The sequence below is a fragment of the Myodes glareolus genome, chromosome 18 (genome assembly GCF_982192425.1).
Source record: "Myodes glareolus chromosome 18, mMyoGla1.1, whole genome shotgun sequence".
Lineage (NCBI taxonomy): Eukaryota > Metazoa > Chordata > Mammalia > Rodentia > Cricetidae > Myodes > Myodes glareolus.
This window is the reverse complement of record NC_142043.1, coordinates 32714819-32734726: the sequence shown is the minus strand read 5'-3', so window position 1 is coordinate 32734726 and position 19908 is coordinate 32714819. Positions and strand designations below refer to the sequence as shown.

At 43.8% G+C, this 19908-nt stretch overlaps 1 protein-coding gene across 22 annotated transcripts in view; it reads right to left on the bottom strand.

The window, feature by feature from the left end:
• Dst (dystonin) overlaps window positions 1–19908 on the bottom strand; it is a 408649-nt gene that overhangs the window by 12097 nt on the left and 376644 nt on the right. For all 22 annotated transcript variants that reach the window (XM_048430395.3, XM_048430401.3, XM_048430399.3 and 19 more), the window contains 12 exons: window positions 18642–18761; window positions 14911–15080; window positions 11751–11910; window positions 9505–9699; window positions 8884–9012; window positions 7279–7422; window positions 6395–6583; window positions 4971–5100; window positions 3397–3560; window positions 2285–2447; window positions 1538–1692; window positions 1342–1416 (listed from right to left, as the gene is read on the bottom strand). In XM_048430395.3, the coding sequence (XP_048286352.3) occupies window positions 1342–1416; window positions 1538–1692; window positions 2285–2447; window positions 3397–3560; window positions 4971–5100; window positions 6395–6583; window positions 7279–7422; window positions 8884–9012; window positions 9505–9699; window positions 11751–11910; window positions 14911–15080; window positions 18642–18761 (1794 nt within the window). The remainder of the gene's footprint in view (window positions 1–1341; window positions 1417–1537; window positions 1693–2284; window positions 2448–3396; window positions 3561–4970; window positions 5101–6394; window positions 6584–7278; window positions 7423–8883; window positions 9013–9504; window positions 9700–11750; window positions 11911–14910; window positions 15081–18641; window positions 18762–19908) is intronic.

Here is a 19908-nt window from a genome sequence, read left to right as displayed (position 1 = left end):
TATGGCTCGAAAATTTTCTCTCTTTCTCTCTCTCTCTCTCTCTCTCTCTCTCACACACACACACACACACACAGTCTCTCTCTCTCTCTCTCTCTCTCACACACACACACACAGTCTCTCTCTCTCTCTCTCTCTCTCACACACACACACACACACAGTCTCTCTCTCTCTCTCTCACACACACACACAGTCTCTCTCTCTCTCTCTCTCTCTCTCTCTCTCTCACACACACACACAGTCTCTCTCTCTCTCTCACACACACACACAGTCTCTCTCTCTCTCTCTCACACACACACACACACACACAGTCTCTCTCTCTCTCACACACACACGCACACAGTCTCTCTCTCACACCCACTCTCACACTCAGCACACACAGGCACATGCCCTGGACCTCTAGATACAGTATCTAGTTTAGAGATGAGCAGGCACCCATTTGTTCTGATTTCAAACCAAACCATTTCTGTCCTTACAAATTTACTGGAAAAAAATTTTAGGATTTCAAATTGAAGTTAAAAGGGTCAGTAGGTAGAAGAATATCTTTTTTTTAAATAAAAGAGCGCTGGATTTGTAGACAACACGCTGTGTTAAGGAAGCTCAGCACATTTCCCTCCTGGCTGCTTACTAAAGATGCTTCAAAGATAAGAGAAGAACAAAAAACAAAGATAAAAGCACATTATTCTGTTTTGAATGTGAACCAAATTCATTTAGATTTTGAATAAAAGCAAAAAAATACTACATAAATTGAAAAAAATGCTGCATTCGTTTTCGTATTTATAAAAATGGGTCTATATTTTTAATCTCTAGACAAAAAGAAATAAAATGCTTTGGAACAGCTGTTATTTAGAAGCCTGAAGCTTAGCTCTAATCCTAACAGAGGAAGAAGTAATTCGGGACAGCTTGACTATCTGGTCTGAGCATCTTATGTTTAGCAATTTTCTCCGGAAGCTGGAAGCAATGTGTGTGGGTGGGGGAGGGGTGGGATGAGTCAGACTAGGTAAGGGCGCTGCCATCCAGCCTGAGGACCCAAGTCCAATCCCTGGGATGCATCCAGCTGAGCAGATCTGACTCCCACAAGATGTCCTCTGACCTCTGTGCATGTTATAGCACACACACACACACACACACACACACACACACACACACACACACACACTAGACAAATGTAAAAGAAGGTGAAAGGTTATGTGCACATTACAGAGGTTAAAAATATGGCCTGCTGTTCAAATGCAAGCTCTCTCTGTAACAGACACGTTATATAATTTGCGATGTGGGTCTGACGGCTGCCTCTTTCAGCTTCGGGTCCTGCAGGAGCTAGAGTGGGGGCCCCTGGACACTCACCCTGTATTTGTTGTCGCCGATCTGCTCAACCTGGAACCGCTTCGCACATTTACATTTAGCTACTTGCCTCGTGACCTGCCAAAAACGAAGGCGAAATATTCACTTTAACCTTAACATGTTAGAGTGGGACCCTAAGAACTGATGAGCCCTGCGGAACACACAAACACGGCGATGACAGGGGGCGGACAACGCATACCTCATCTTCAATTTTGTCGGCATCTGTGATGGGCTTGTAGGCATCTTTGTTTGGATGTAGAGCTGCCACAAATTCATAGTAGTCGATGTATCCGTCGCCATCTCGGTCAAAGATATCTGCTACAGCGCTCATCTCCAGGCGACTCGTAGGGAACTCTGAAATGCGCCCAACAATGCTGGTTAGGTAGTTCGTTAACTACACCTCACGACATAGTTGACTGCCTATTTTTATTCTTAATGTGACTGGTCAGGGCGATTGAACAACTCAAAAAAAAGCCACCCTATTTGCAGTATAATAAATCAATAATATACAATACAAATTTATCTTCAAGAAGGATGAGGGGCTGGAGGGATACACAGTGGTTAACAGCCCTTGATGCTTTGGTAGGGTTGCCAGACAAACTAGCTTAGGGCACTCATGTTCAACTAATGTTATTGGAATTATGAGCTAAATTATAAAGAATTCAGTATTTATTGGTTTGCTTATGTATGCTAAGTAACATACACAAGAAACTTTTAGAATCAAATACTGCTAATTTATTTATACTAATAACACAGCTTGAGGAGAGTGGCCATACAAAGCAGCAGAGTGACTGACTCAAGTGACAAAAATATTACACATTTTTCCAAGCTGGTGATTTCCTAGCCAATTTAAAAGGCAACACAAGTTTATTGGCCCCATAACCTTAAACTGCGCTTACTTCCTGCACAAAGTCTTCTAGCGACAGTCACCTGCCTTGGGACTTACTTGAGGAAAGAATTCCATCAATAAATTCCTGCCGAGTGATCTTTCCGTCCTGGTCCTTGTCGATTCTCCTGAAGAAGTCCATCACTCGCGATTTCTTATGATTCATCCACCGCATGTATTTTTTACGCCAGATATCAAAATCGAAGTTAGCAAACTCCCTCAGCTAAAAAGGGCAAGCGTTTGACTGAGTTAGTGCTTGCTCAAACTATCTTAAAATTTCTGTGCTTATTCTTGATAATTTTATACATGCACACAATGAAATACCAGAGTATCCACTTCACGTTGTCCCCTTCAACTCTCATAAACTCCCCACGCCCCTCCCAATATCATTTTTTCCTTTTTTTATAATAACCCATTCAATGCTGACTATGTGTGCACAGGTCCGAGCACCAAATTTTCTTCCCTGGTAGCTGACTAAAGCCACTGATGATGATCTCCAGGTGACACATATTTCTCCCACTTGGAAGAAAGTCATGATCTTACAAATGGCTTTTTACTATGTTCATTTTACTATGTCACTGATTTTTTTTTTTTTGCAAGTAAAATCTCTACATTGAAAACTGCTCATGCCACTAGTCACAAGTGTGTTGCCAGAGTGCCCGTGAAGGTGTAGACCTTGGCATGTACCCAACCCACACTCCTGTCCCTTCACAACAGAAAAAATAAAAACCTCCCACCACGGGGTATGTATTACTATGTTAGAAAGCCCTTCTTACAGATCAGCATCCAGTTGTTACAACTTAAGTCTTCTAGTTTTTGGTTCCCTGGATCTAATTCCCACAGATAAGTTTCTTTCTTTCTTTCTTTCTTTTTTTCAAGACAGGGTTTCTGTGTGTAACAGCCCTGGCTATCCTGGAACTCACTTTGTAGACCAGGCTGGCCTTGAACTCACAGAGTTGCGCCTGCCTTTCTCTCTCAAGTGCTGGGATTAAAGGTGTGTGCCACCACTGCCCAGCCATAGAAACATACACAATCTTAGTGTTTGTTTCAGAACAAGAGCACTTAGATCCTAAGATTTTGTTTATGTGAGAGAAACCCGTGCTTTTGTGCAGCCCATCATGGAAAAGGAAGACGCAGAGACCCCATGGAGATGAACTCATGAGTTTCCAGACCTCCTCCAGCCTGTCCAAGGCGTCGTTGAGCTTCCTCCTCCTCTCCAGAGCCAGGAGCCAGACCTGCTGCCATTTGCTCACCAGCAGGTTAACCCTGGGATTCTTAGTTTCGATTTGTGTCTGTGGTCCAGATGGATACAAGCCTGATGCTGGGAAGCGTTTCCCTGTTAAAATACAACTCCAGTCAGGATGCCACAGTGCTTTGGGCTCCCAGCCAAGCCTGACTCTAACTGCAGAGAAAACCATCCCAACCTAGTTATTCTTACATATTAAGGTCCACGTTCTGATCTTATGCATTGTAGAAATGTGTCTTGATAGGGCCACTCAAATACTGAGAACTCTATAAATCTAATGTTTCAAACATTTTCCTACTTAAATTCATGTCATTTCAGCGATGGGGTGGCACACTGAGACACATGCTAGAGTAGGTTAGAGAGAAGGCACCTGCCTTCTTAGAGACCAAGGCAGAGAAATGGCTGTCCCTGGAATCAGCCGAATGTTTCACAGATGACAATCCTTGGGTCCCACCCTTCTCCCAAATCCATTCTCTACTGAGTGTGTGTTTCCTCTCATACCACACATCCATATTTACTGAGTCAACTTTCTTCTTTCTGGCTAATTTTAAAAGCTTCCACAGCACTTGGGAGGCTGAGGCAGGCGGAGCTCTGTAAGTTTGAGGCCAGCCTGGTCTACAGAGCAAGGTCTAGGACAGGCTCCAAAGCTACACAGAGAAACTCTGTCTCGAAAAGTCAAAACAAAAGTCTCCACAGCAGAGCTCACAAGTGCATTTCTCTCATCTAACTGAATGGCAAAACATGGCCTACAAAAGTTATTGGCCTAAGATCATATTGCATGTAGTCTCAAATACATGTGGCTACATGCTTGAGAGTATGTATGCTCCACCCGCAGGAGCTCGGTCAGTGCAAAGAGGTTACAAAGTATTCCCACTCTGCAGATGAGGAAACTCTATCAAAAAGGAGGCAAATTGTTCAATATTATGCTTCCCAGGCGGTTGGTGGTGGGGACAGCAAAGAGTCTCCAGTATCCCAGCTACAGTCACCTGGTCTCCAGCTCTGCTCCACTCAAAAACTAAGACACCCTTCAAAAGTACACAAAACATACAACAGAGACCATACTTTGTGACATTCTTGGCGCTAACTGCTACCATTCTGAATGCCATTTTGTGGATTAGTAAACAGAGTGGCAGGCACAGGGCAGCGAAGGGAGTCAGAGTCCACCCTTCACCCAGACCATCACCAGCTGTGAGCGCTCAGCTTCAATGCTACTCATACAACAGAAGGAAAGCGAACCAATGATTTAGATTCTTATAACTTCCCCAGTTTCTTCTCAAATCTGCAAGGTACACACTAAACCAAGTGAAGCAGAGGCCCTAGAGTACAGCCTTTTAATTCACTTAAAAAATAGCTAATTACTTAAAGCCTATGTTTTCTTTAAGGAAACCTTTTAAGGTAGAGGGTTCATGGAGTCAGAACTGTCTCTTGGATCTCAAATGATAATTGAGAGGAACGGGGACTAGCTTGCTCATTTGTCTTTAAGGAACTGCCCCTGCTTACGTCCAGCTCGCCCCTTGTCCAAGACTGGGATGTGGGACTGCAGCGCGGACGGGTCGGCGGCCCTCCTCTTGTAGGTCTTGGTGACTTTGTCAACGTCAGGCTGCTTCCTGGTCATTTCTTCCATGAAGGTCTGGAAGGAACACCGGTGTCCATTAAATCACAGTATAGATCAGATTAACATCAGCAAAAAAACAGATGACGAGGGGACTGTGCTGCCACTGCTAAAGGACCGTCACCATAAACGAACGTGGCAGTGGCTTTTACAGATTTCCACAGGATGCAAAGCAGTGCACCTGACCGAAAGCAAGTTCAGTTTAAAAACGACACTGCCGCTTTTCAGTCTGAAAACGCCGTCGACAAGCACTCCTAACTATCTGCACCAACGCGGTTTGAACTCTGAAGCTCTTCCACCGGGGAAGTTAGTGAGCTGCGGCCAGTCCACCTCCACAGTCTAAACACTGGAATGACTTTGCGTACAGTGGCAGAAGGTGGCCAAGTGAAACGCACATATACTTAAGACTTCACATGGGGCTGAGGTTAAGGAAGCTAACGTTTACTGGAGTCTGGTCCCTACGTGCGGGCTATGTGGCAAAGGCTGAGGACAGGCTGGAGGAGGCAGACGGGTGAAGACAGAGGCTGCATGCTGCTGCAACATTTATCACGCTGGAAGACTTGAGCTACTATGATGCCTCTGAACATAAACTGAGATATTCTGGACCACTCTAGACACCAGTAACACAGACAGAACATTTTTACATTTTATTTTTAGCTCTGTGGATGTATGTGAGGCTCTTGTCAGACTGTACAACACTCGTGTGCAATGCCTGCGAGGCCAGAGAGGCTATTGGAATTCCTGACATTTAATTTACAGGTGGCTATGCACTGCCCAGTGTGGGTTCTGGGAACTGAAGTTGGGCCCTCTCCAAGTGCTCCTGACCTCTGAGCCATCTCTCCGGCTCCAATAATTAAACAAACTATGAGTCACAGCACACGAACACCAGCATTTCAGGGTTTGAAATGAGTCAAGTATACAGGGTAAAATGTCACGCTGAGAAAGAACATGAATGCCCTTTTACATAGGCTGCACCTGGCATGTGCACGATTGGCCATCTGAGCAAACAGAGGAAACGCACACACGAAACAATAAACCACCAGGCAGAGTCACAGGGAGGAATGAGATTGCCCGACAAGGGAGCAGAACTAAACACTGGAGCTGAGGATACAATGGAGAAGAGGGCAGAATGGGTGGGAGTCAAGTGGCAGCTCAGGAGCCACAGGAGGCAGAGGAGTGTCCCAGAGGTCCTGGGGAGAGACGCCAGGCTTGGGCTCGGGAGTGCGTCTGAGAAGCGCTGCAATGGCTGGAGGAGTGTGGGGGAGAAGACACCCAAGTTGATAGCTAATGAGTGAGGATCACGTCTATCTACCTGGTGTTCGGCAATGAGGGTCTTCACTTCTTCAATCTCCTGCGGGATGACTTCCTTATCTTTCTCACTGAGCGTCGTTTCGGCCCACTGCAGCCAGGCCAGCAAAGTTTCCAACAATTCCTGCTTAGCAATGAGCCCGGCCAGCGCCCCTGCTAACCTTTGCTGATGCTGCTTTGCCCAGGCCAGTACCTGTCGCAGAAACACACGGTTCACCGAAGTTCTTCCAGCTCAGGGAGTAGCTTCATTAACACAAACACATAAGCTTTACTGATTTAACATGTAAATTAGGATCATTCTGGGCTAGACCTATGATGCTTTCTTCTATTCTAGAAGAATAGAAGATCCGGCACCAAGGTCCGACTTGAGGAAGCACCAAGACCCCCCTTTCAAGGGTGGTCGTCACCACCAGACGGCTAACGATGTATCCAGCATCTGGGTTTACTCCTGTTTATTCCTTGTGCTTTGTCAAGTTCAATATACCTCCTCTCGAGGACCAAAGTGTGTATTCCAGGCAGCTTTGGAAACAGTAGAATCCAAAGTGCTAAGATCTTAAACAGGAGTTCAACCCCCATTGTGCTCTTCAGTTCACTTGCTCCACAAGCACACACGGCCCTGAAGCACTCTTCAGGGTGGCGGCATTCAGCAGACACCATGAACAGGGCAAAACCTACAGAGAACCAAGCATCTGCCTCTTCAGGGCTCAGGGCCACAGATGCAGATCCCACACCTTCTGTAGCCACAGACACCGTCAGGGTCTGACGCCCAGAGAGAGTCTACAGTGCATGCTCCTGTCCAGGCCTCACTGCCCTCGACTGCTGAAATTCCCCATTCCCCTGGCCTGACGCACAGCCACCGCTAGCAGAGACGAGGGAAGGCGCACTGACCTCTTCAAACCTGGCCTGGATGATGGTTATCCAGTGCTTGATGGTGGTAATGGAGTCAGGGTGGCAGAGGGCCAAAAGAGCGTCACCCTTACTAGTGGCCTTCCTCAGTTCGGCTCTTTTTTCTTCCAGTTTCTTCATGAACTCCTGTAGCAGAACAGACACTTCAGTTAGCTGCTGCTGCTGGCTGAACACAAGGTTTTAGTGACATTTGTTCACTGTCTGGCTTCTAAAAATAAGTAAGCATTTCAACCTGGGTGTGGGATTTGATGCTGGCTGGTGGTCAGCCCCCAATCATATAAACTAGATTTCTAAATACTGAGCTGAATCTAAAACCCACCATAAGCCCACCACACTTTGCCCCACTCTTACAGTCTAGCTTCACATGGAAACCTTGTTTAAAGCCTTCATTCCTCCTCCAGGTAATGCTGTGCAAGCCTGCATCACTATCATTAACAGCGAGGCCGCATTTCCTTGCTATAGTTAGCTAACCCTTCTTTGAGGAAGGGCAATAATTAAAGTATGAATCGGACGATGTAATGCATGCTATACTAGAATGATGTACTTCCAACATGACCTTGAAAGGCCAGGTTATTTAGCAGTGTTGGAGAAAATCTTTCAAGTTAATCGGAAGTGCTGACATCAACACCGCGTAGGGATAGGGTGTGAGCACTGTAAATTCCTGACTTTCCAGTCAAAGGTTAAAAACCATCTGCTATGGGGACCACTCTTGGGAGGGTTTTGCCAAGTTCCAAGCATAGCTGTTGAAAATTAGCTTAGCTGGGCTTGATAACTCAATGGCTACAGTTTTGCCTGGTTAGTTGTTCAACAGTATGAAATGAATGCTTTAAATTTATAATTGATTTTACAGGTTAGTTCTTATAAGAATTTTTATAAGGCTCTTGTTTAAAAATGAGAAGTGGGTCTAGAGAGACTTTTCAGTGAGTAGAATGGGTGCTTCAAGTGTGAAGTCCTGGGTTTGAGCCCCAGGACCTATATGACGGAAGGGAAGAACAAACCCTTCCAAATTGTCTTTTGACCTCTGTAAGCACAGGGTGGTGCCCGCAACACACACGATTCAAATAAATATATATATATATACATAAAATAAACCTCCCAAAGCAGAAGAGGCTTAAGAATAATAATATTCTAAGGCTTTAAGTGAGCTGCTTATTTTGCATGTAAATGCCAAAATTATTAATGTACAGTTCTAGTGGGATACTTTGTAAATGTCAAGCTGTTCTTTATTCTTGAAACACACATACAAGTGTGACAAAATGGGCTGACTCTGATCAGAAGCCAATGGCCCTCTAGAAAAATCAATGTGCAGCCTAGAGAGAAAAAATAGGGTGCCCAATTCTACTACAGTGACCACTTCCTTTCAAAAGAGCACCTAAAAGGCCACCTCTACCTACCTAGGTGTGCAGGTCTATGTGGACAGGTGTGTAAGCAGGGAGGGTAGAGACACATTCTCAAATATACCAGACAGTCAGTTTCTTCTCAGGAAGGAAAAGAACTCTTGCCCTTGCTATGTGCAGTCATGGGCTTCTTCTCCTTACCTTCTTCATTTTCCCATTTTGTTTGACTCACTGACTGGAAAGGACTCACCTTATGTTGATCAATGAGAGTCTGGAGAGCATCCTCATCATCTGGGAGAGCACCATGGAAACGTAGGGTTTGCTCTGCTTCCGCCAGCCACTCCAGGAGGGTGTGGACCACAGAGTGAAATTCCTCTGCCTAACAGTTAATACACACACACACAAAGCAAGATATCCAGTACACCTGTTAGCAACATTTCCAGAACTGTACACACGTCCCCCCACCATGAAAAAAGTCTTGAATGAATTATAGACATTACCCCTGTTACGAAGACAGTGACATGCCACTGTGTTTTACAAATATAAGGAGAGACAGAATACATCAGGAAGGCCTACAGGAAGACGAGGTCACCATTCTTGCAGCCTAGTGTTAGATGAATGGCAGCTGGAGTTGGGCTTCCCAGCTGAGATAGTACTCAAGCAGAACTAAGTATAGATTAGCAGACACCCTTGCCAAGTACTTTAAGTTCTTAGGGTAGGAAGCAGGAAGAAGGGCACAGAGAGTGATGAGGCAGACTCCTGACTGTCTGGGATGAGGACGAGGACTGGACCTCTGGTCTACCAGAGCTCTTCTTGCTGGGGCCCCAGGCCTTCCCTCATTGCACTTAGCTGTTGGTTATGTGGATTTTACCTGGTGCAGAGCTGCTTCTAACCGCGTCTGCTTTGATATAGAAAGCGCACACACAGTCTCCCAGCGGGTGCTCAGCTCCTGCATCTGGACCTTGACCCAGGAGGAGTCATCCCGGCTGCCTTCTATGAGCTCTCGGGCAGAGCGCTTCAGTGCCTGCACGCTGCTGGTCCGCTTCCCCAACTCTTTTTGGAAAACCTAAGGAAACCATATTAACTTTGATCAAAGTTCACTTTCAATTACAAAACCCAAATAGCAAAATGCACTGTTGTAAGATATATGTGCATATAAAACACCATGTATATACACCTACAGTCTATACTTTTTAATGACCACATTTTTGGAAGAATCTTCACAAGGTAGGAAGCAACTCATGATTCCTCTTTGAGGATTTAACACTGTCTTGGATAGATGTATTTATATTTGATAACATTCTTGTAAGGAATCGGATTATTTATTTATTTAGTTAGTTAGTTTTTTTGAGACAGGGTTTCTCTGTGGCTTTGAAGCCTGTCCTGGAACTAGCTCTTGTAGAACAGGCTGGCCTCAAATTCATAGAGATCCGCCTGCCTCTTCCTCCCGAGTGCTGGGATTAAAGACATGTGCCACCACTGCCTGGCGGAACAGATTTTTTTAAAGCATTAACCTGTGTTTTCACAGTGTAGAGGACTTGTCACTTCAGTGGGTAGGCTTTGGGGAAATCCAACCTCCCCCTCTTAATTTAGGCAAATTTAAAAGTAATGTGGCTTCTTTGAGTTACTCTAAGAAGTAGAGGGCTACTTCATTTTTTTTATGAACACAGGGCTCTTCATTTTTTTAATCTAAGTGTCTGTATATAAAACCAGATATTCAGGTCGGACATTGGTGGCACAGGCCTTTAATCCCTGCACTTGGGAGGCAGAGGAAGTAGGATCTCTGTGAGTTTGAAGCCAGTTTGGTCTATAATAGCTCCAAAGCTACAGAGAAACCCTGTCTTGAAAAACCAAAAACCAAAACCAAACCAAAAATAAATTAAAAAACCAAAAAAACCCCAGATATTCAGAACCAGTTTTCTATCTTCAATAAAGTTATTTTAGTTGTCAAAAATAATCATCCCAGAGGAACCTTATCCAAAACAATCCAAACAGATTATATGAGCAGCCTGACAGGCTTTGGTCTCACAGTGTTCAACAGTATGCAGCTACAGACAGACAGACAGACATCCCACCAATACACACAGCAGGGAAATATCTACATAATCATTCGGGACAGCACTATTCAATAGCTTCAAAGTGGACTTTCCAAGACCTTTGTATAGTGAAACTTCTGGCGTCTTCCAACTGCATTACTAATCCTTAATGAATAAATCATATTTGATGAGTTTTTAATGTGTAAAGTCTGGAAAGTGCTTCAGATACCAAGTATCTAGACAGTAAACTTAACAATGTGGCGTTTGCGTACCGAGTAACACTACATTACCCACTATTCACTGCAGAAATGCCTAGCCGTGCCTGGACTTATCACACATAAGAATATTTCCTTTGCTGGGCAGTGGTGGCGCATGCCAATAATCCCAGCACTCGGGAGGCAGAGGTAGACGGATTTTTGTGAGTTTGAGGCCAGCCTGGTGGGCCAGACCAATGTTGAGACAGTATCTCATGGCACAAAGATAACCTTGAACTTCAAGTCCTCCTGTCTCTACCTCACCAGTGTTAGAATTAAAGGTATGAGTTACCACTGGGCATAGGCAGTGTCAGGGATCAAATCGAGCACTAACCCTGCATTCAGGCAACTGAGGTAAACCCCCAGGATTCTCTTTATTTACTCTTTTCTTTTCTTTTCTCTTAGTTTTAATTCATGTACTACTAAAGTTCGAGAGTAACCTCATGACCTCTTGGAGTGTTCCTGCCTGTACATTTAGTCGATGACTTCCTTCTAAATCACTAAATGCATGACTTTGAATTTTATCATGCAACTGTTCGAATGAACACCCCAAAAGAGCCACAACATGAAATTACATTCAAGTCTAGAGCAGACACAGATCTGGTGATTAAAAGAATAGCATTCCACTGTTTAAGTGATGGCCCCACCCACATCTCTTTTAAAGATGGCTTCCGCATCTGCTCAATCACACATTTCAGTAAGAAGACGGTGACGGAGGAAGACACTCTCAAAATTTTAAAAGGCTACTATTAGCTGCTTGTATTCTCTTCAATGTGTGAATAAATAACCCAACAGCAGAACACAAAGAAAGTTCTGTCCGGCAATACCTTGTGATTATCAATTAGGTTCATCACTAAGTCAATGTCTCCATGGACAGGCTGGTCTTCTGCCAGCTGGGGCTCCACTCGATACAGCCAGTCAATGAGGGCCTGCAGAGCATCTGTGAATTGTCCAGAAAATAACAGGGCCTCCTCCAATTTGTTTTGTCTAGGAAAAGAGGAGATAAATTAGCCTGCTGAAGTTCCCAGTGATGGTTGGTGGCCCTGAAGTGGAAGAGTGAAGGGTCTTTACTGTCTCCTCTGCTTTCCTTAGAAAATACTTTTCTCTTTTATTCCTTTACACGTCTGACATCTGTTACAGGAAAATTCCCTGAATCCCATATTGCAAATCACTGATCCTTCTAGAGTCTAAATACACATATGCATTCTGAAGTTTTATTGAAAAAGATTTGTTTAATGACGTGTCAGTATGAAGCTGCCTAGAACTGAACATTCTATTTCGTCTTGACACAGATTGAAAATCTATAATCCAAACTCCAAAATTAAAAATTTCCCAAATCTGAAAAATTTCATCATCAACATGATGCTGCAGAATCCCACACAATAAAACTTTGTCCCATAATGTACTTTTAAAAAATAAAATACAATAAACAAACTGGCTTTCTAATTTTAGCCCTGCAGTCTTCTTGTGATTATGTGAGGAAGAAATACGGTGGATAACAGCCTCAGAGATCGTGATAAGAAAGAGCGACCGACTTCATGCTGTGAATCAAACCCAGGACTAATACTCCCAAAACACATCATCAAGAGAAAGTCACAAGAAGGCTGCCACAGAAAAGAACCCATCCCACCAGGTGAACAATTCTCAACAGAAAAATTAAAAAAAAATGTTAGCCTCAGTAACACATTGGATCAGGCAGAAGAAAACCCAGCAGAGCTTGAAGGTAAGTCTTCTGGACCAATAGAGTCCCAAAGAAAGAACAAAAGAGAAGTAGAAAACCATGGAGAGAAAAGGCAAGAACCCCGGGCTACCCTGAAACAGTGAACTCTTCCAGTCACTAGCATACCTGAGGAGGAAGAGTGACAGGCCAGGGGCACAGAAAACCACTTTAGTAAAACAACAGCAGAAAACTCCCCAAACCTTGGGACGTGGATATCCAGGTACGAGAAGCATTTACAGAACATCAAACACACGTTACCATTACATATTATACTTATGTTGTTAAAAGTATAGATGAAGAAAGAATATCACAGTCCGTGTGAGAGAAATGTCCAGTGACATTTGAAGGTAACTACAACAGACTAACAGCAGCATTTCTCAGAAGGACCCTAAATGCCAGGAAGGCATGGAATCGTGCATTTTGGGTCCTGACAGAAAATAACCACCAACCGAGACTGCTGTACCCAGCAGGTTTGTCCTTCATAGTCTAGGAGAAGTCAGGACCATCTGTGGTAAGAAGACCAGAAGCACAACAGATGCTTAAGGGACACCTATACCCAGAAACAGAAGGAATTTAGTAGACACCATCACTGAGATCATGAGTAAATCCCATTAGAAAAAAAGATACGGGCCAATAAGGAAGGAAGTAACAACTGTAATACAGTAAAAATCACATGTATAAGATAAATAGAAAGAAATGAGCAACTGATATTCAAAGTCACTAGGAGAAAATCAGAATGAGATGTAAATTTATATGCCAAGTATTGGAACAGCACCTAATTTTCTAAAAACCAAACACTACTAGACATAAAAAGGATATTTAGGCCCCACTGCATCATTTGGTGACTGTAATACCAAGAGCAACTTTGCAAAACTGGAGAAAAACATCTCCAAATCACATGAGAGCACAAAAGACTTCATGTATCCCAGGAAACCTAAACAAAACCACACCGGAGCCAAAATAAGGCATAAGGATAAAGCACTTCAGGATGCTGGCACAGGTGCATTTCCTAGACAAGACTTCAGAAGCAGAGAAAACAGGAACAGACACCTGGAATTACATCAAAGGTTCTGCCCAGCACAGCAGATGGTCTTCACTCTGTTACCTACAGGATGAAAGTATAAATTGGTTTGAATGAGGTGGAGTTCACAGGCTCTTTGAATACTTGGCTAGAACTGCTTGGGAAGGATTAGGAGGTGTGGCCTGCTACGAGGTGATGTGTTACTGAGAGTGGGCTTTGAGGCTTTAAACGATAACCCCAGTGTGTACTCTGACTCTCGCTTGTGGTCTGAGATGTGAGCTCTCAGCTGTTCCTGATGCCATGCTTTTCCCCCACCATCATGGACTCGAATCCTCTGGAATTGTAAGCCTACTTAAATCCTTTCTTTTATTAAAACTAAAAAAAAATTAAAATAAAAAAATCACCTCAGGTTACATATGTAAGTTATATATGAAACAAATGGATTTCAAATTTAGACTAGAGTCAGTTTTAGCCTCAAGATATTTCATGGTGTATATTCAAAAATCTGAAGGAAAAAAACCCACCAAAAATCTGAGTATTTCTCATCTTAAGCCTTTTGGATAGGATACTCAACTTTCATGACAAAAGTAACTAGAGCTAACAATCAGTGAAACACAGGATGTTTGACCTTTTTTGACTATGACTGTACTTTATTGAAGACTTGGAAGTTTTAAAGGAAGTCTTGGGACCTCACAAAAGTCCATTGGGACAAAGGAAGGTTGGATGCTTGAGCTAATGCTGGGTCAGACCAGTTCTGCCTTGCATAAGACGTTATGGAGCCTGTTCTATTTTATATCCAAAAGCAAGTTCTTACAAGGGTGGGGGGTGTGAGAGAAAGAAATGGTAAGGCTCCTGCTTGTATTTTAATATAACTACTCTATCAGTTATATGGAAATCGAAGGAGAAAAACAGTAGCTGGGAGCCAGGCATGGTAGCACTGCCTGTAATCCTGGCACTTGAGGAGCTGAGAAAGGAGGATCAGTGCAAGTTCAAGGCTAGTCTTGGCTACACAGTGAACTAAGAGGCCCCTAGAATACAGTGTGGAACCGTCTACAAGTAAGCAAGCAGACCTAGGTGAAAATAAGCAGTAGTCGGGCAGTCTTTTCAATATGTTGAGGGGTATTTAGGAAAAACAGATATTCCTTGCCCATAGGACTCCGAGGGCCACAAACTACCTCTGCAAACACTCTCCTGTGCATCTGAGGCAGGTCTATGACGTCACCAGCTGTCGGGAGGAACACCCTACCTTTCCACAGACTTTCCGCATATGGTGTCCCACTTGTCCCTGAGTTCACTCAGCATGTTGTCCAGCTTCAGGTTGTCATCAGCCAGTGTGGTTTTCTCCTTCAGAGAACGTCCAGTTCGATTGGTGGTATCATAGACAGAATGCTTCCCTCCGAGGGATTTCTGAAACTCCTACATATTTAACAAGAAGAGAGTAAGTTGCTACTTGGAACTGTTTGTTTACCAATAGGCAAAAAGCGTTAAAAGCAGGGTCTTGTTTAAGTCTGGGTATTCAGTCCTTTGTTCTCAGCATCATGACCAGCCAGGCTTCTCTGTATTAACTGTCATTCACTGCAAAGGGAAGCTTCTTCGCTCAAAGTTGAGGGCACCACTAACCTTTGGGTATAAATATAAATATTAAGAAGGCACTCTGACAGGTGCAATTAATGAAACAAAGGTAGCATGTTCATCTTTCGCATCTATGACCTCCCCAGCCATGGTTCTTTGACCAGATCCCTAGTAAAAAAAAAACTTCATATCAAATCTCAACTCCTCTGGTTACCCCCATAACAGTCATGCCACTATTGCACAGTAGACATACTTGGCCTGGCAAGTTGGTATTGTAGCATGCAAGCTACACATGACTCCCTCTAAGTCCCCCAAAAAGCTGTGAAGGAGACGGCAGAAGGAATATGAGTCAGACATTGGGGAAGAGGGCCATAAAACTTTGTCTTATGGGAATGAAAAGCCATGGCATGCATAAAGTCAGCGCAACTGCAGTTGCTTATACAGGATCTGCAAGAGGCTAAACTCAAAAATGTAAATATTCAGTCACAGGTGGGGGAGGGGTTCCGAGGAGTCATGGTAGGAGAGGGACACTATTGGGGGCGAGGAAATCACTATCTTCAGTAATGCAATGATTGCACTGTTATTCACGATCCACTGGCTAGATTCACACTCATGTCCTCATGGGTTGCCCTTGTTAAACCCAATGGGTCACAAAGCAAAAACCAAAAAGAAAAAGTATGAAGGGGATTTGGGAAGAGGATGAAAGAAGGCGAAGATACGAGTAGGGCCAAACGTACTGCAAAAATGTTTGAAACAACCAAAGGACACATCATTTTCTTTTAAAGAGGCATCTCTAATGAATGGAGGCCTGGCAATGGAAGACATCAGCAGGCAATTAAGCCTGATACATAGCACTCTTCTATGCAGGGTCATCTCAGGACAGAAAGCAATCTTAAACTTGATAACCGAGGGCTTGCTCTTTCTCAAGCTCAGTGACTGTAGGAGTATCTGTATTATTAAGAAAACAATTTCAAATCTTTTTGATGGTGGGGAGGAAGATGTCTAAAACCAGGGCCTTGTGCAAGGCAGGCAAGCTGTTGACCATGGAGTGATTACATCCTCAGCCCAAATACTCTTGGAGACATAAACCACAGACTCTGCAATAACTGTGATCAAGCAATGACTGCAAGGTTTTAGAGAGGAAAACGTGGCCACATACCGGTAAGTCTAGCCTGGACAGGGCGATTAGCTAGCGCAAACTTACGATAGGTTTCTGTTGTTGTCGGGCATCCCTATTGCTACCTAATGTGGATATTCAGAGCACCACACAGGTAATTTTGTCTGGGAGCCAGAAGTCAGAACTGCCATTCTAGAGTCCGATGGAAAACCTTTACCCATTCTCTCCAGCTGTATAAATCTCTATCTCTACAGAGGGCTATATTACTTTTCCAGGATCAAATGGCCATTGTGCTGTGGTAATTCAAATGTAACTGGCCCCCATAATCTCACAGGGAGTGGCACTACTAGGAGGTGTGGCTTTGTTAAAGGAAGTGTGTCACTATGGGGACGGGCTTTGAGGTTTCCTATGCTCAGGATATTGTCCAGTGGCTTGGTTGACTTCCTGTGGCCTGCAAGACTTAGGACTCAGCTACTCCCACAGCACTACAGCTGCCTGCATGCCGCCATGATGCTAATGGACTGAAAGCGAGCCCCTCAATTAAATGTTTTCTTGATAAGAGCTACCGTGGTGTCTCTTCACAACAACAGAAACCCTCACAAAGACATGTGTACTAATGTAACATCTATATAGTACCGCTCTTTACCTTTTAGTTACGGCTTTCATGTTTATGTATGTATATGTGTAAGGAAATGACTTATTTTCTTCCCACACAACTCAATCATATTTATAAGAACCAGGACTGTGTTTGTGGGCCTCTTAGTACCTTTCCTAGCTAGCAGGTATTTGTAAGTATTTACAAAAAGAGTAGGAAAAGGGGACCATTGCTGCTGAAGATACAATCTCAGGAATAAAAAGAAAGGTCAACTTAGCATACACTGTCTAGGCTGATGGACCTGCAAGGTGACACCAGCAGAGCGACTTTCAATGCTGGCAGCACACTGTGACGGGCCAGGTAACAGGTACCACCAACCTCTCGAGCAGCGGTTCTCAACTTCCCTGATGCCGCGACCCTTTAATGAGGTTCCTCATGCTGTGGTGACTCCCAACCATAAATTAGTTCATGGCTACTTCATAACTGTAATTTTGCTGCTGTTAGCAATTGTAATGTAAATATATCTGTTATTCAGGATATCACCTCACCCAAAAGTTGCTAACTGCGGCAAATCTCAAGGTTACAACTATCCAATTCATTTTTATTGCATTTTCAAAGCTACCCTCCCCACTGTTAGAGTGTGCCACCAGTGATGGCTGTCTTCTCATGCTATTCTGAATGGAACACTGTGTTTGGAGCCAAGGCGTTGACATGGATCGCCTCCACAGCAGACACACACTAAACAATTCAATGGAGTAGACAGACTAGAGCTTTCCGATGCTGATTAGCAAAGATTTCTTTCAAAATTGCTTTTATGCTCTGCCTTAAAGATGTGTCTTGGAGAAGTCGTTAACACTGGTAATAAATAACATTGGGTAAAATGGAGACTCTAACATTCTCTGCATATTTGTTTCTCTGGGTTTCTCTAACTTTAAGATGCAATGCAACTTTTGTAAGATTACATAATATCCACTTATAAATCGAAAAACAGCATTTTATTTTGAGCATTTTATTAGCAAAAAAAAATTTGTCTAATTTTTTCATCAGAGGAGTATGGATGATGCTGGCCATTGTGGCAGCTCACAGACAGAAGCCATCAGCAAAACAAGGCAATCCTAAAGCCTTGTCTAGCCCGAGGGCACACATGCTTCCTCCCATCATCCTCTAGTCACGACCCTCTGGGTGACTTCACAGAACACATGTGAAAATTATGTCTCGATTTTTTTGAAGAAGATAAATCTTAAACTACCCCACAATCTTCTAGTATTTTTAAAATCGCCAAGTTCTAAGTAGTGATTTCCATGCAGCGATCTGAAACTGTGAAAGTGGAATTTTACACACACACACACACACACACACACACCCCAGTTCTTAGATACTGTCAGTCAACTTTTCCTACCTCTCTGTTTAGAAGGATCTGTTTAATTACTTATGAGACGAGGCTTTACTATGTTCCCCAGTCTGTCAAGTGGTTCTGAATCATGATGTAACTACCTCTGCGTTCTGATGGTCTTAGGCAATCCTGGGATTGCCTAAGTCATTTGACCCCCATAGGGGTTGTGATCCCCCGTGCTGAGAACCACTGTTCTAGACCGCAGCCTTTTTTCTGGTCTGGTGATGAATACACACATGGACAAGGAAGATCAGTGGTGGTCTTGAAACGCAGAGTGCGTTTTTTAAGTGAGCAGCTCACCTTGTGCTGTGCCAGCTGTGTTTTGATTTTGTCTGGATCGTTGGCGATTTCCAGTTCAGAATCCAAAGACTTTTCTGACTCTTCCAGCCATTCCATTAGTTTACTCCAAGCTTCATGGAACTGGTAAAGAGACCACATTTGTTCAGAAAGTCGTGAAGTACACAATGCTTGAAATTTAGTAAAACAGAAACAACTACCAATGGATTCACTATAAACCATCAATTCAAACATTCCCCTGAAGATAAATGGGGAAGACTTCATGAGCAAACTGCGGAGTGTCCTGCCACACTGGACACACGTGACTGTGGCCTGAGTCACGCAGCTGAAATTCAGTCAGCACACCAGGTCACCGAGTCCAGGAAAGAGCCAGGGAAGGAGCTCTAGGGGCCCTGCCGCCACCACACTGCCTCCTTTTGCTCAGCAGTTAACACAAACTCTCAGAGAATATGTTTTGTTTCTCTGTCTCTTTACATAGCTTGACATTTTTCTGTGCTAAACTCCTATGTCAAGAAAAAGAAGAGGAAAAAGTCCAACACTTGTGAATTATTCTTTAAACACGCCAAGAACAAAGAAGGCTGTCTCCTTAATACACGAGGTAGCCTAACACCCTCACCCCTGCTCTGGAGCCCCACTCAGTGCTCCTCACAACCTCACCCCTGCTCTGGAGCCCCACTCAGCCCTTCTAACACCCTCACCCCTGCTCTAGGGCCCCACTCAGCCTTCACCCACCTCTTGTGGTCAGATGTGCACTACCACCATGCTAGCATTCTAACCATGTCTAATTCTGTTTGCCAACCAGGAACTTGAAAACATTGTAGGTCAGCACATGTTTGAGTACAGCAGAGTTTATCTTGTGCTTATCTTCCAGAAGAGCAATCAGATACAAATTCTGGATACCAGTTATGAAACTAGTTACAAGGTTTTCTCTCTCTCTCTCTCTCTCTCTCTCTCTCTCTCTCTCTCTCTCTCTTTCTCCCTCCCCCCCCTTCCAGGGTTTCTCTGTAGCTCTGTAGCCTGTTCTGGAACTTGCTCTGTAGACCATGTTGGCCTCGAACTCACAGAGATCCACCTGTCTCTGCCTCCCGAGTGCTGAGACTAAAGGTGTGTGCCACTAACATCGGGCCATGGTATTTCTTATAATACATTTAAATGAAGAGCTACAGAACAAAAGCTAAAGAAAGGAGAGTAAGATCCCTGGCCACACAAACACACTGAAATGAAGTAACAAAAGCGGCATAGCCACAGCAACACTAGTATCTTGCAGCAC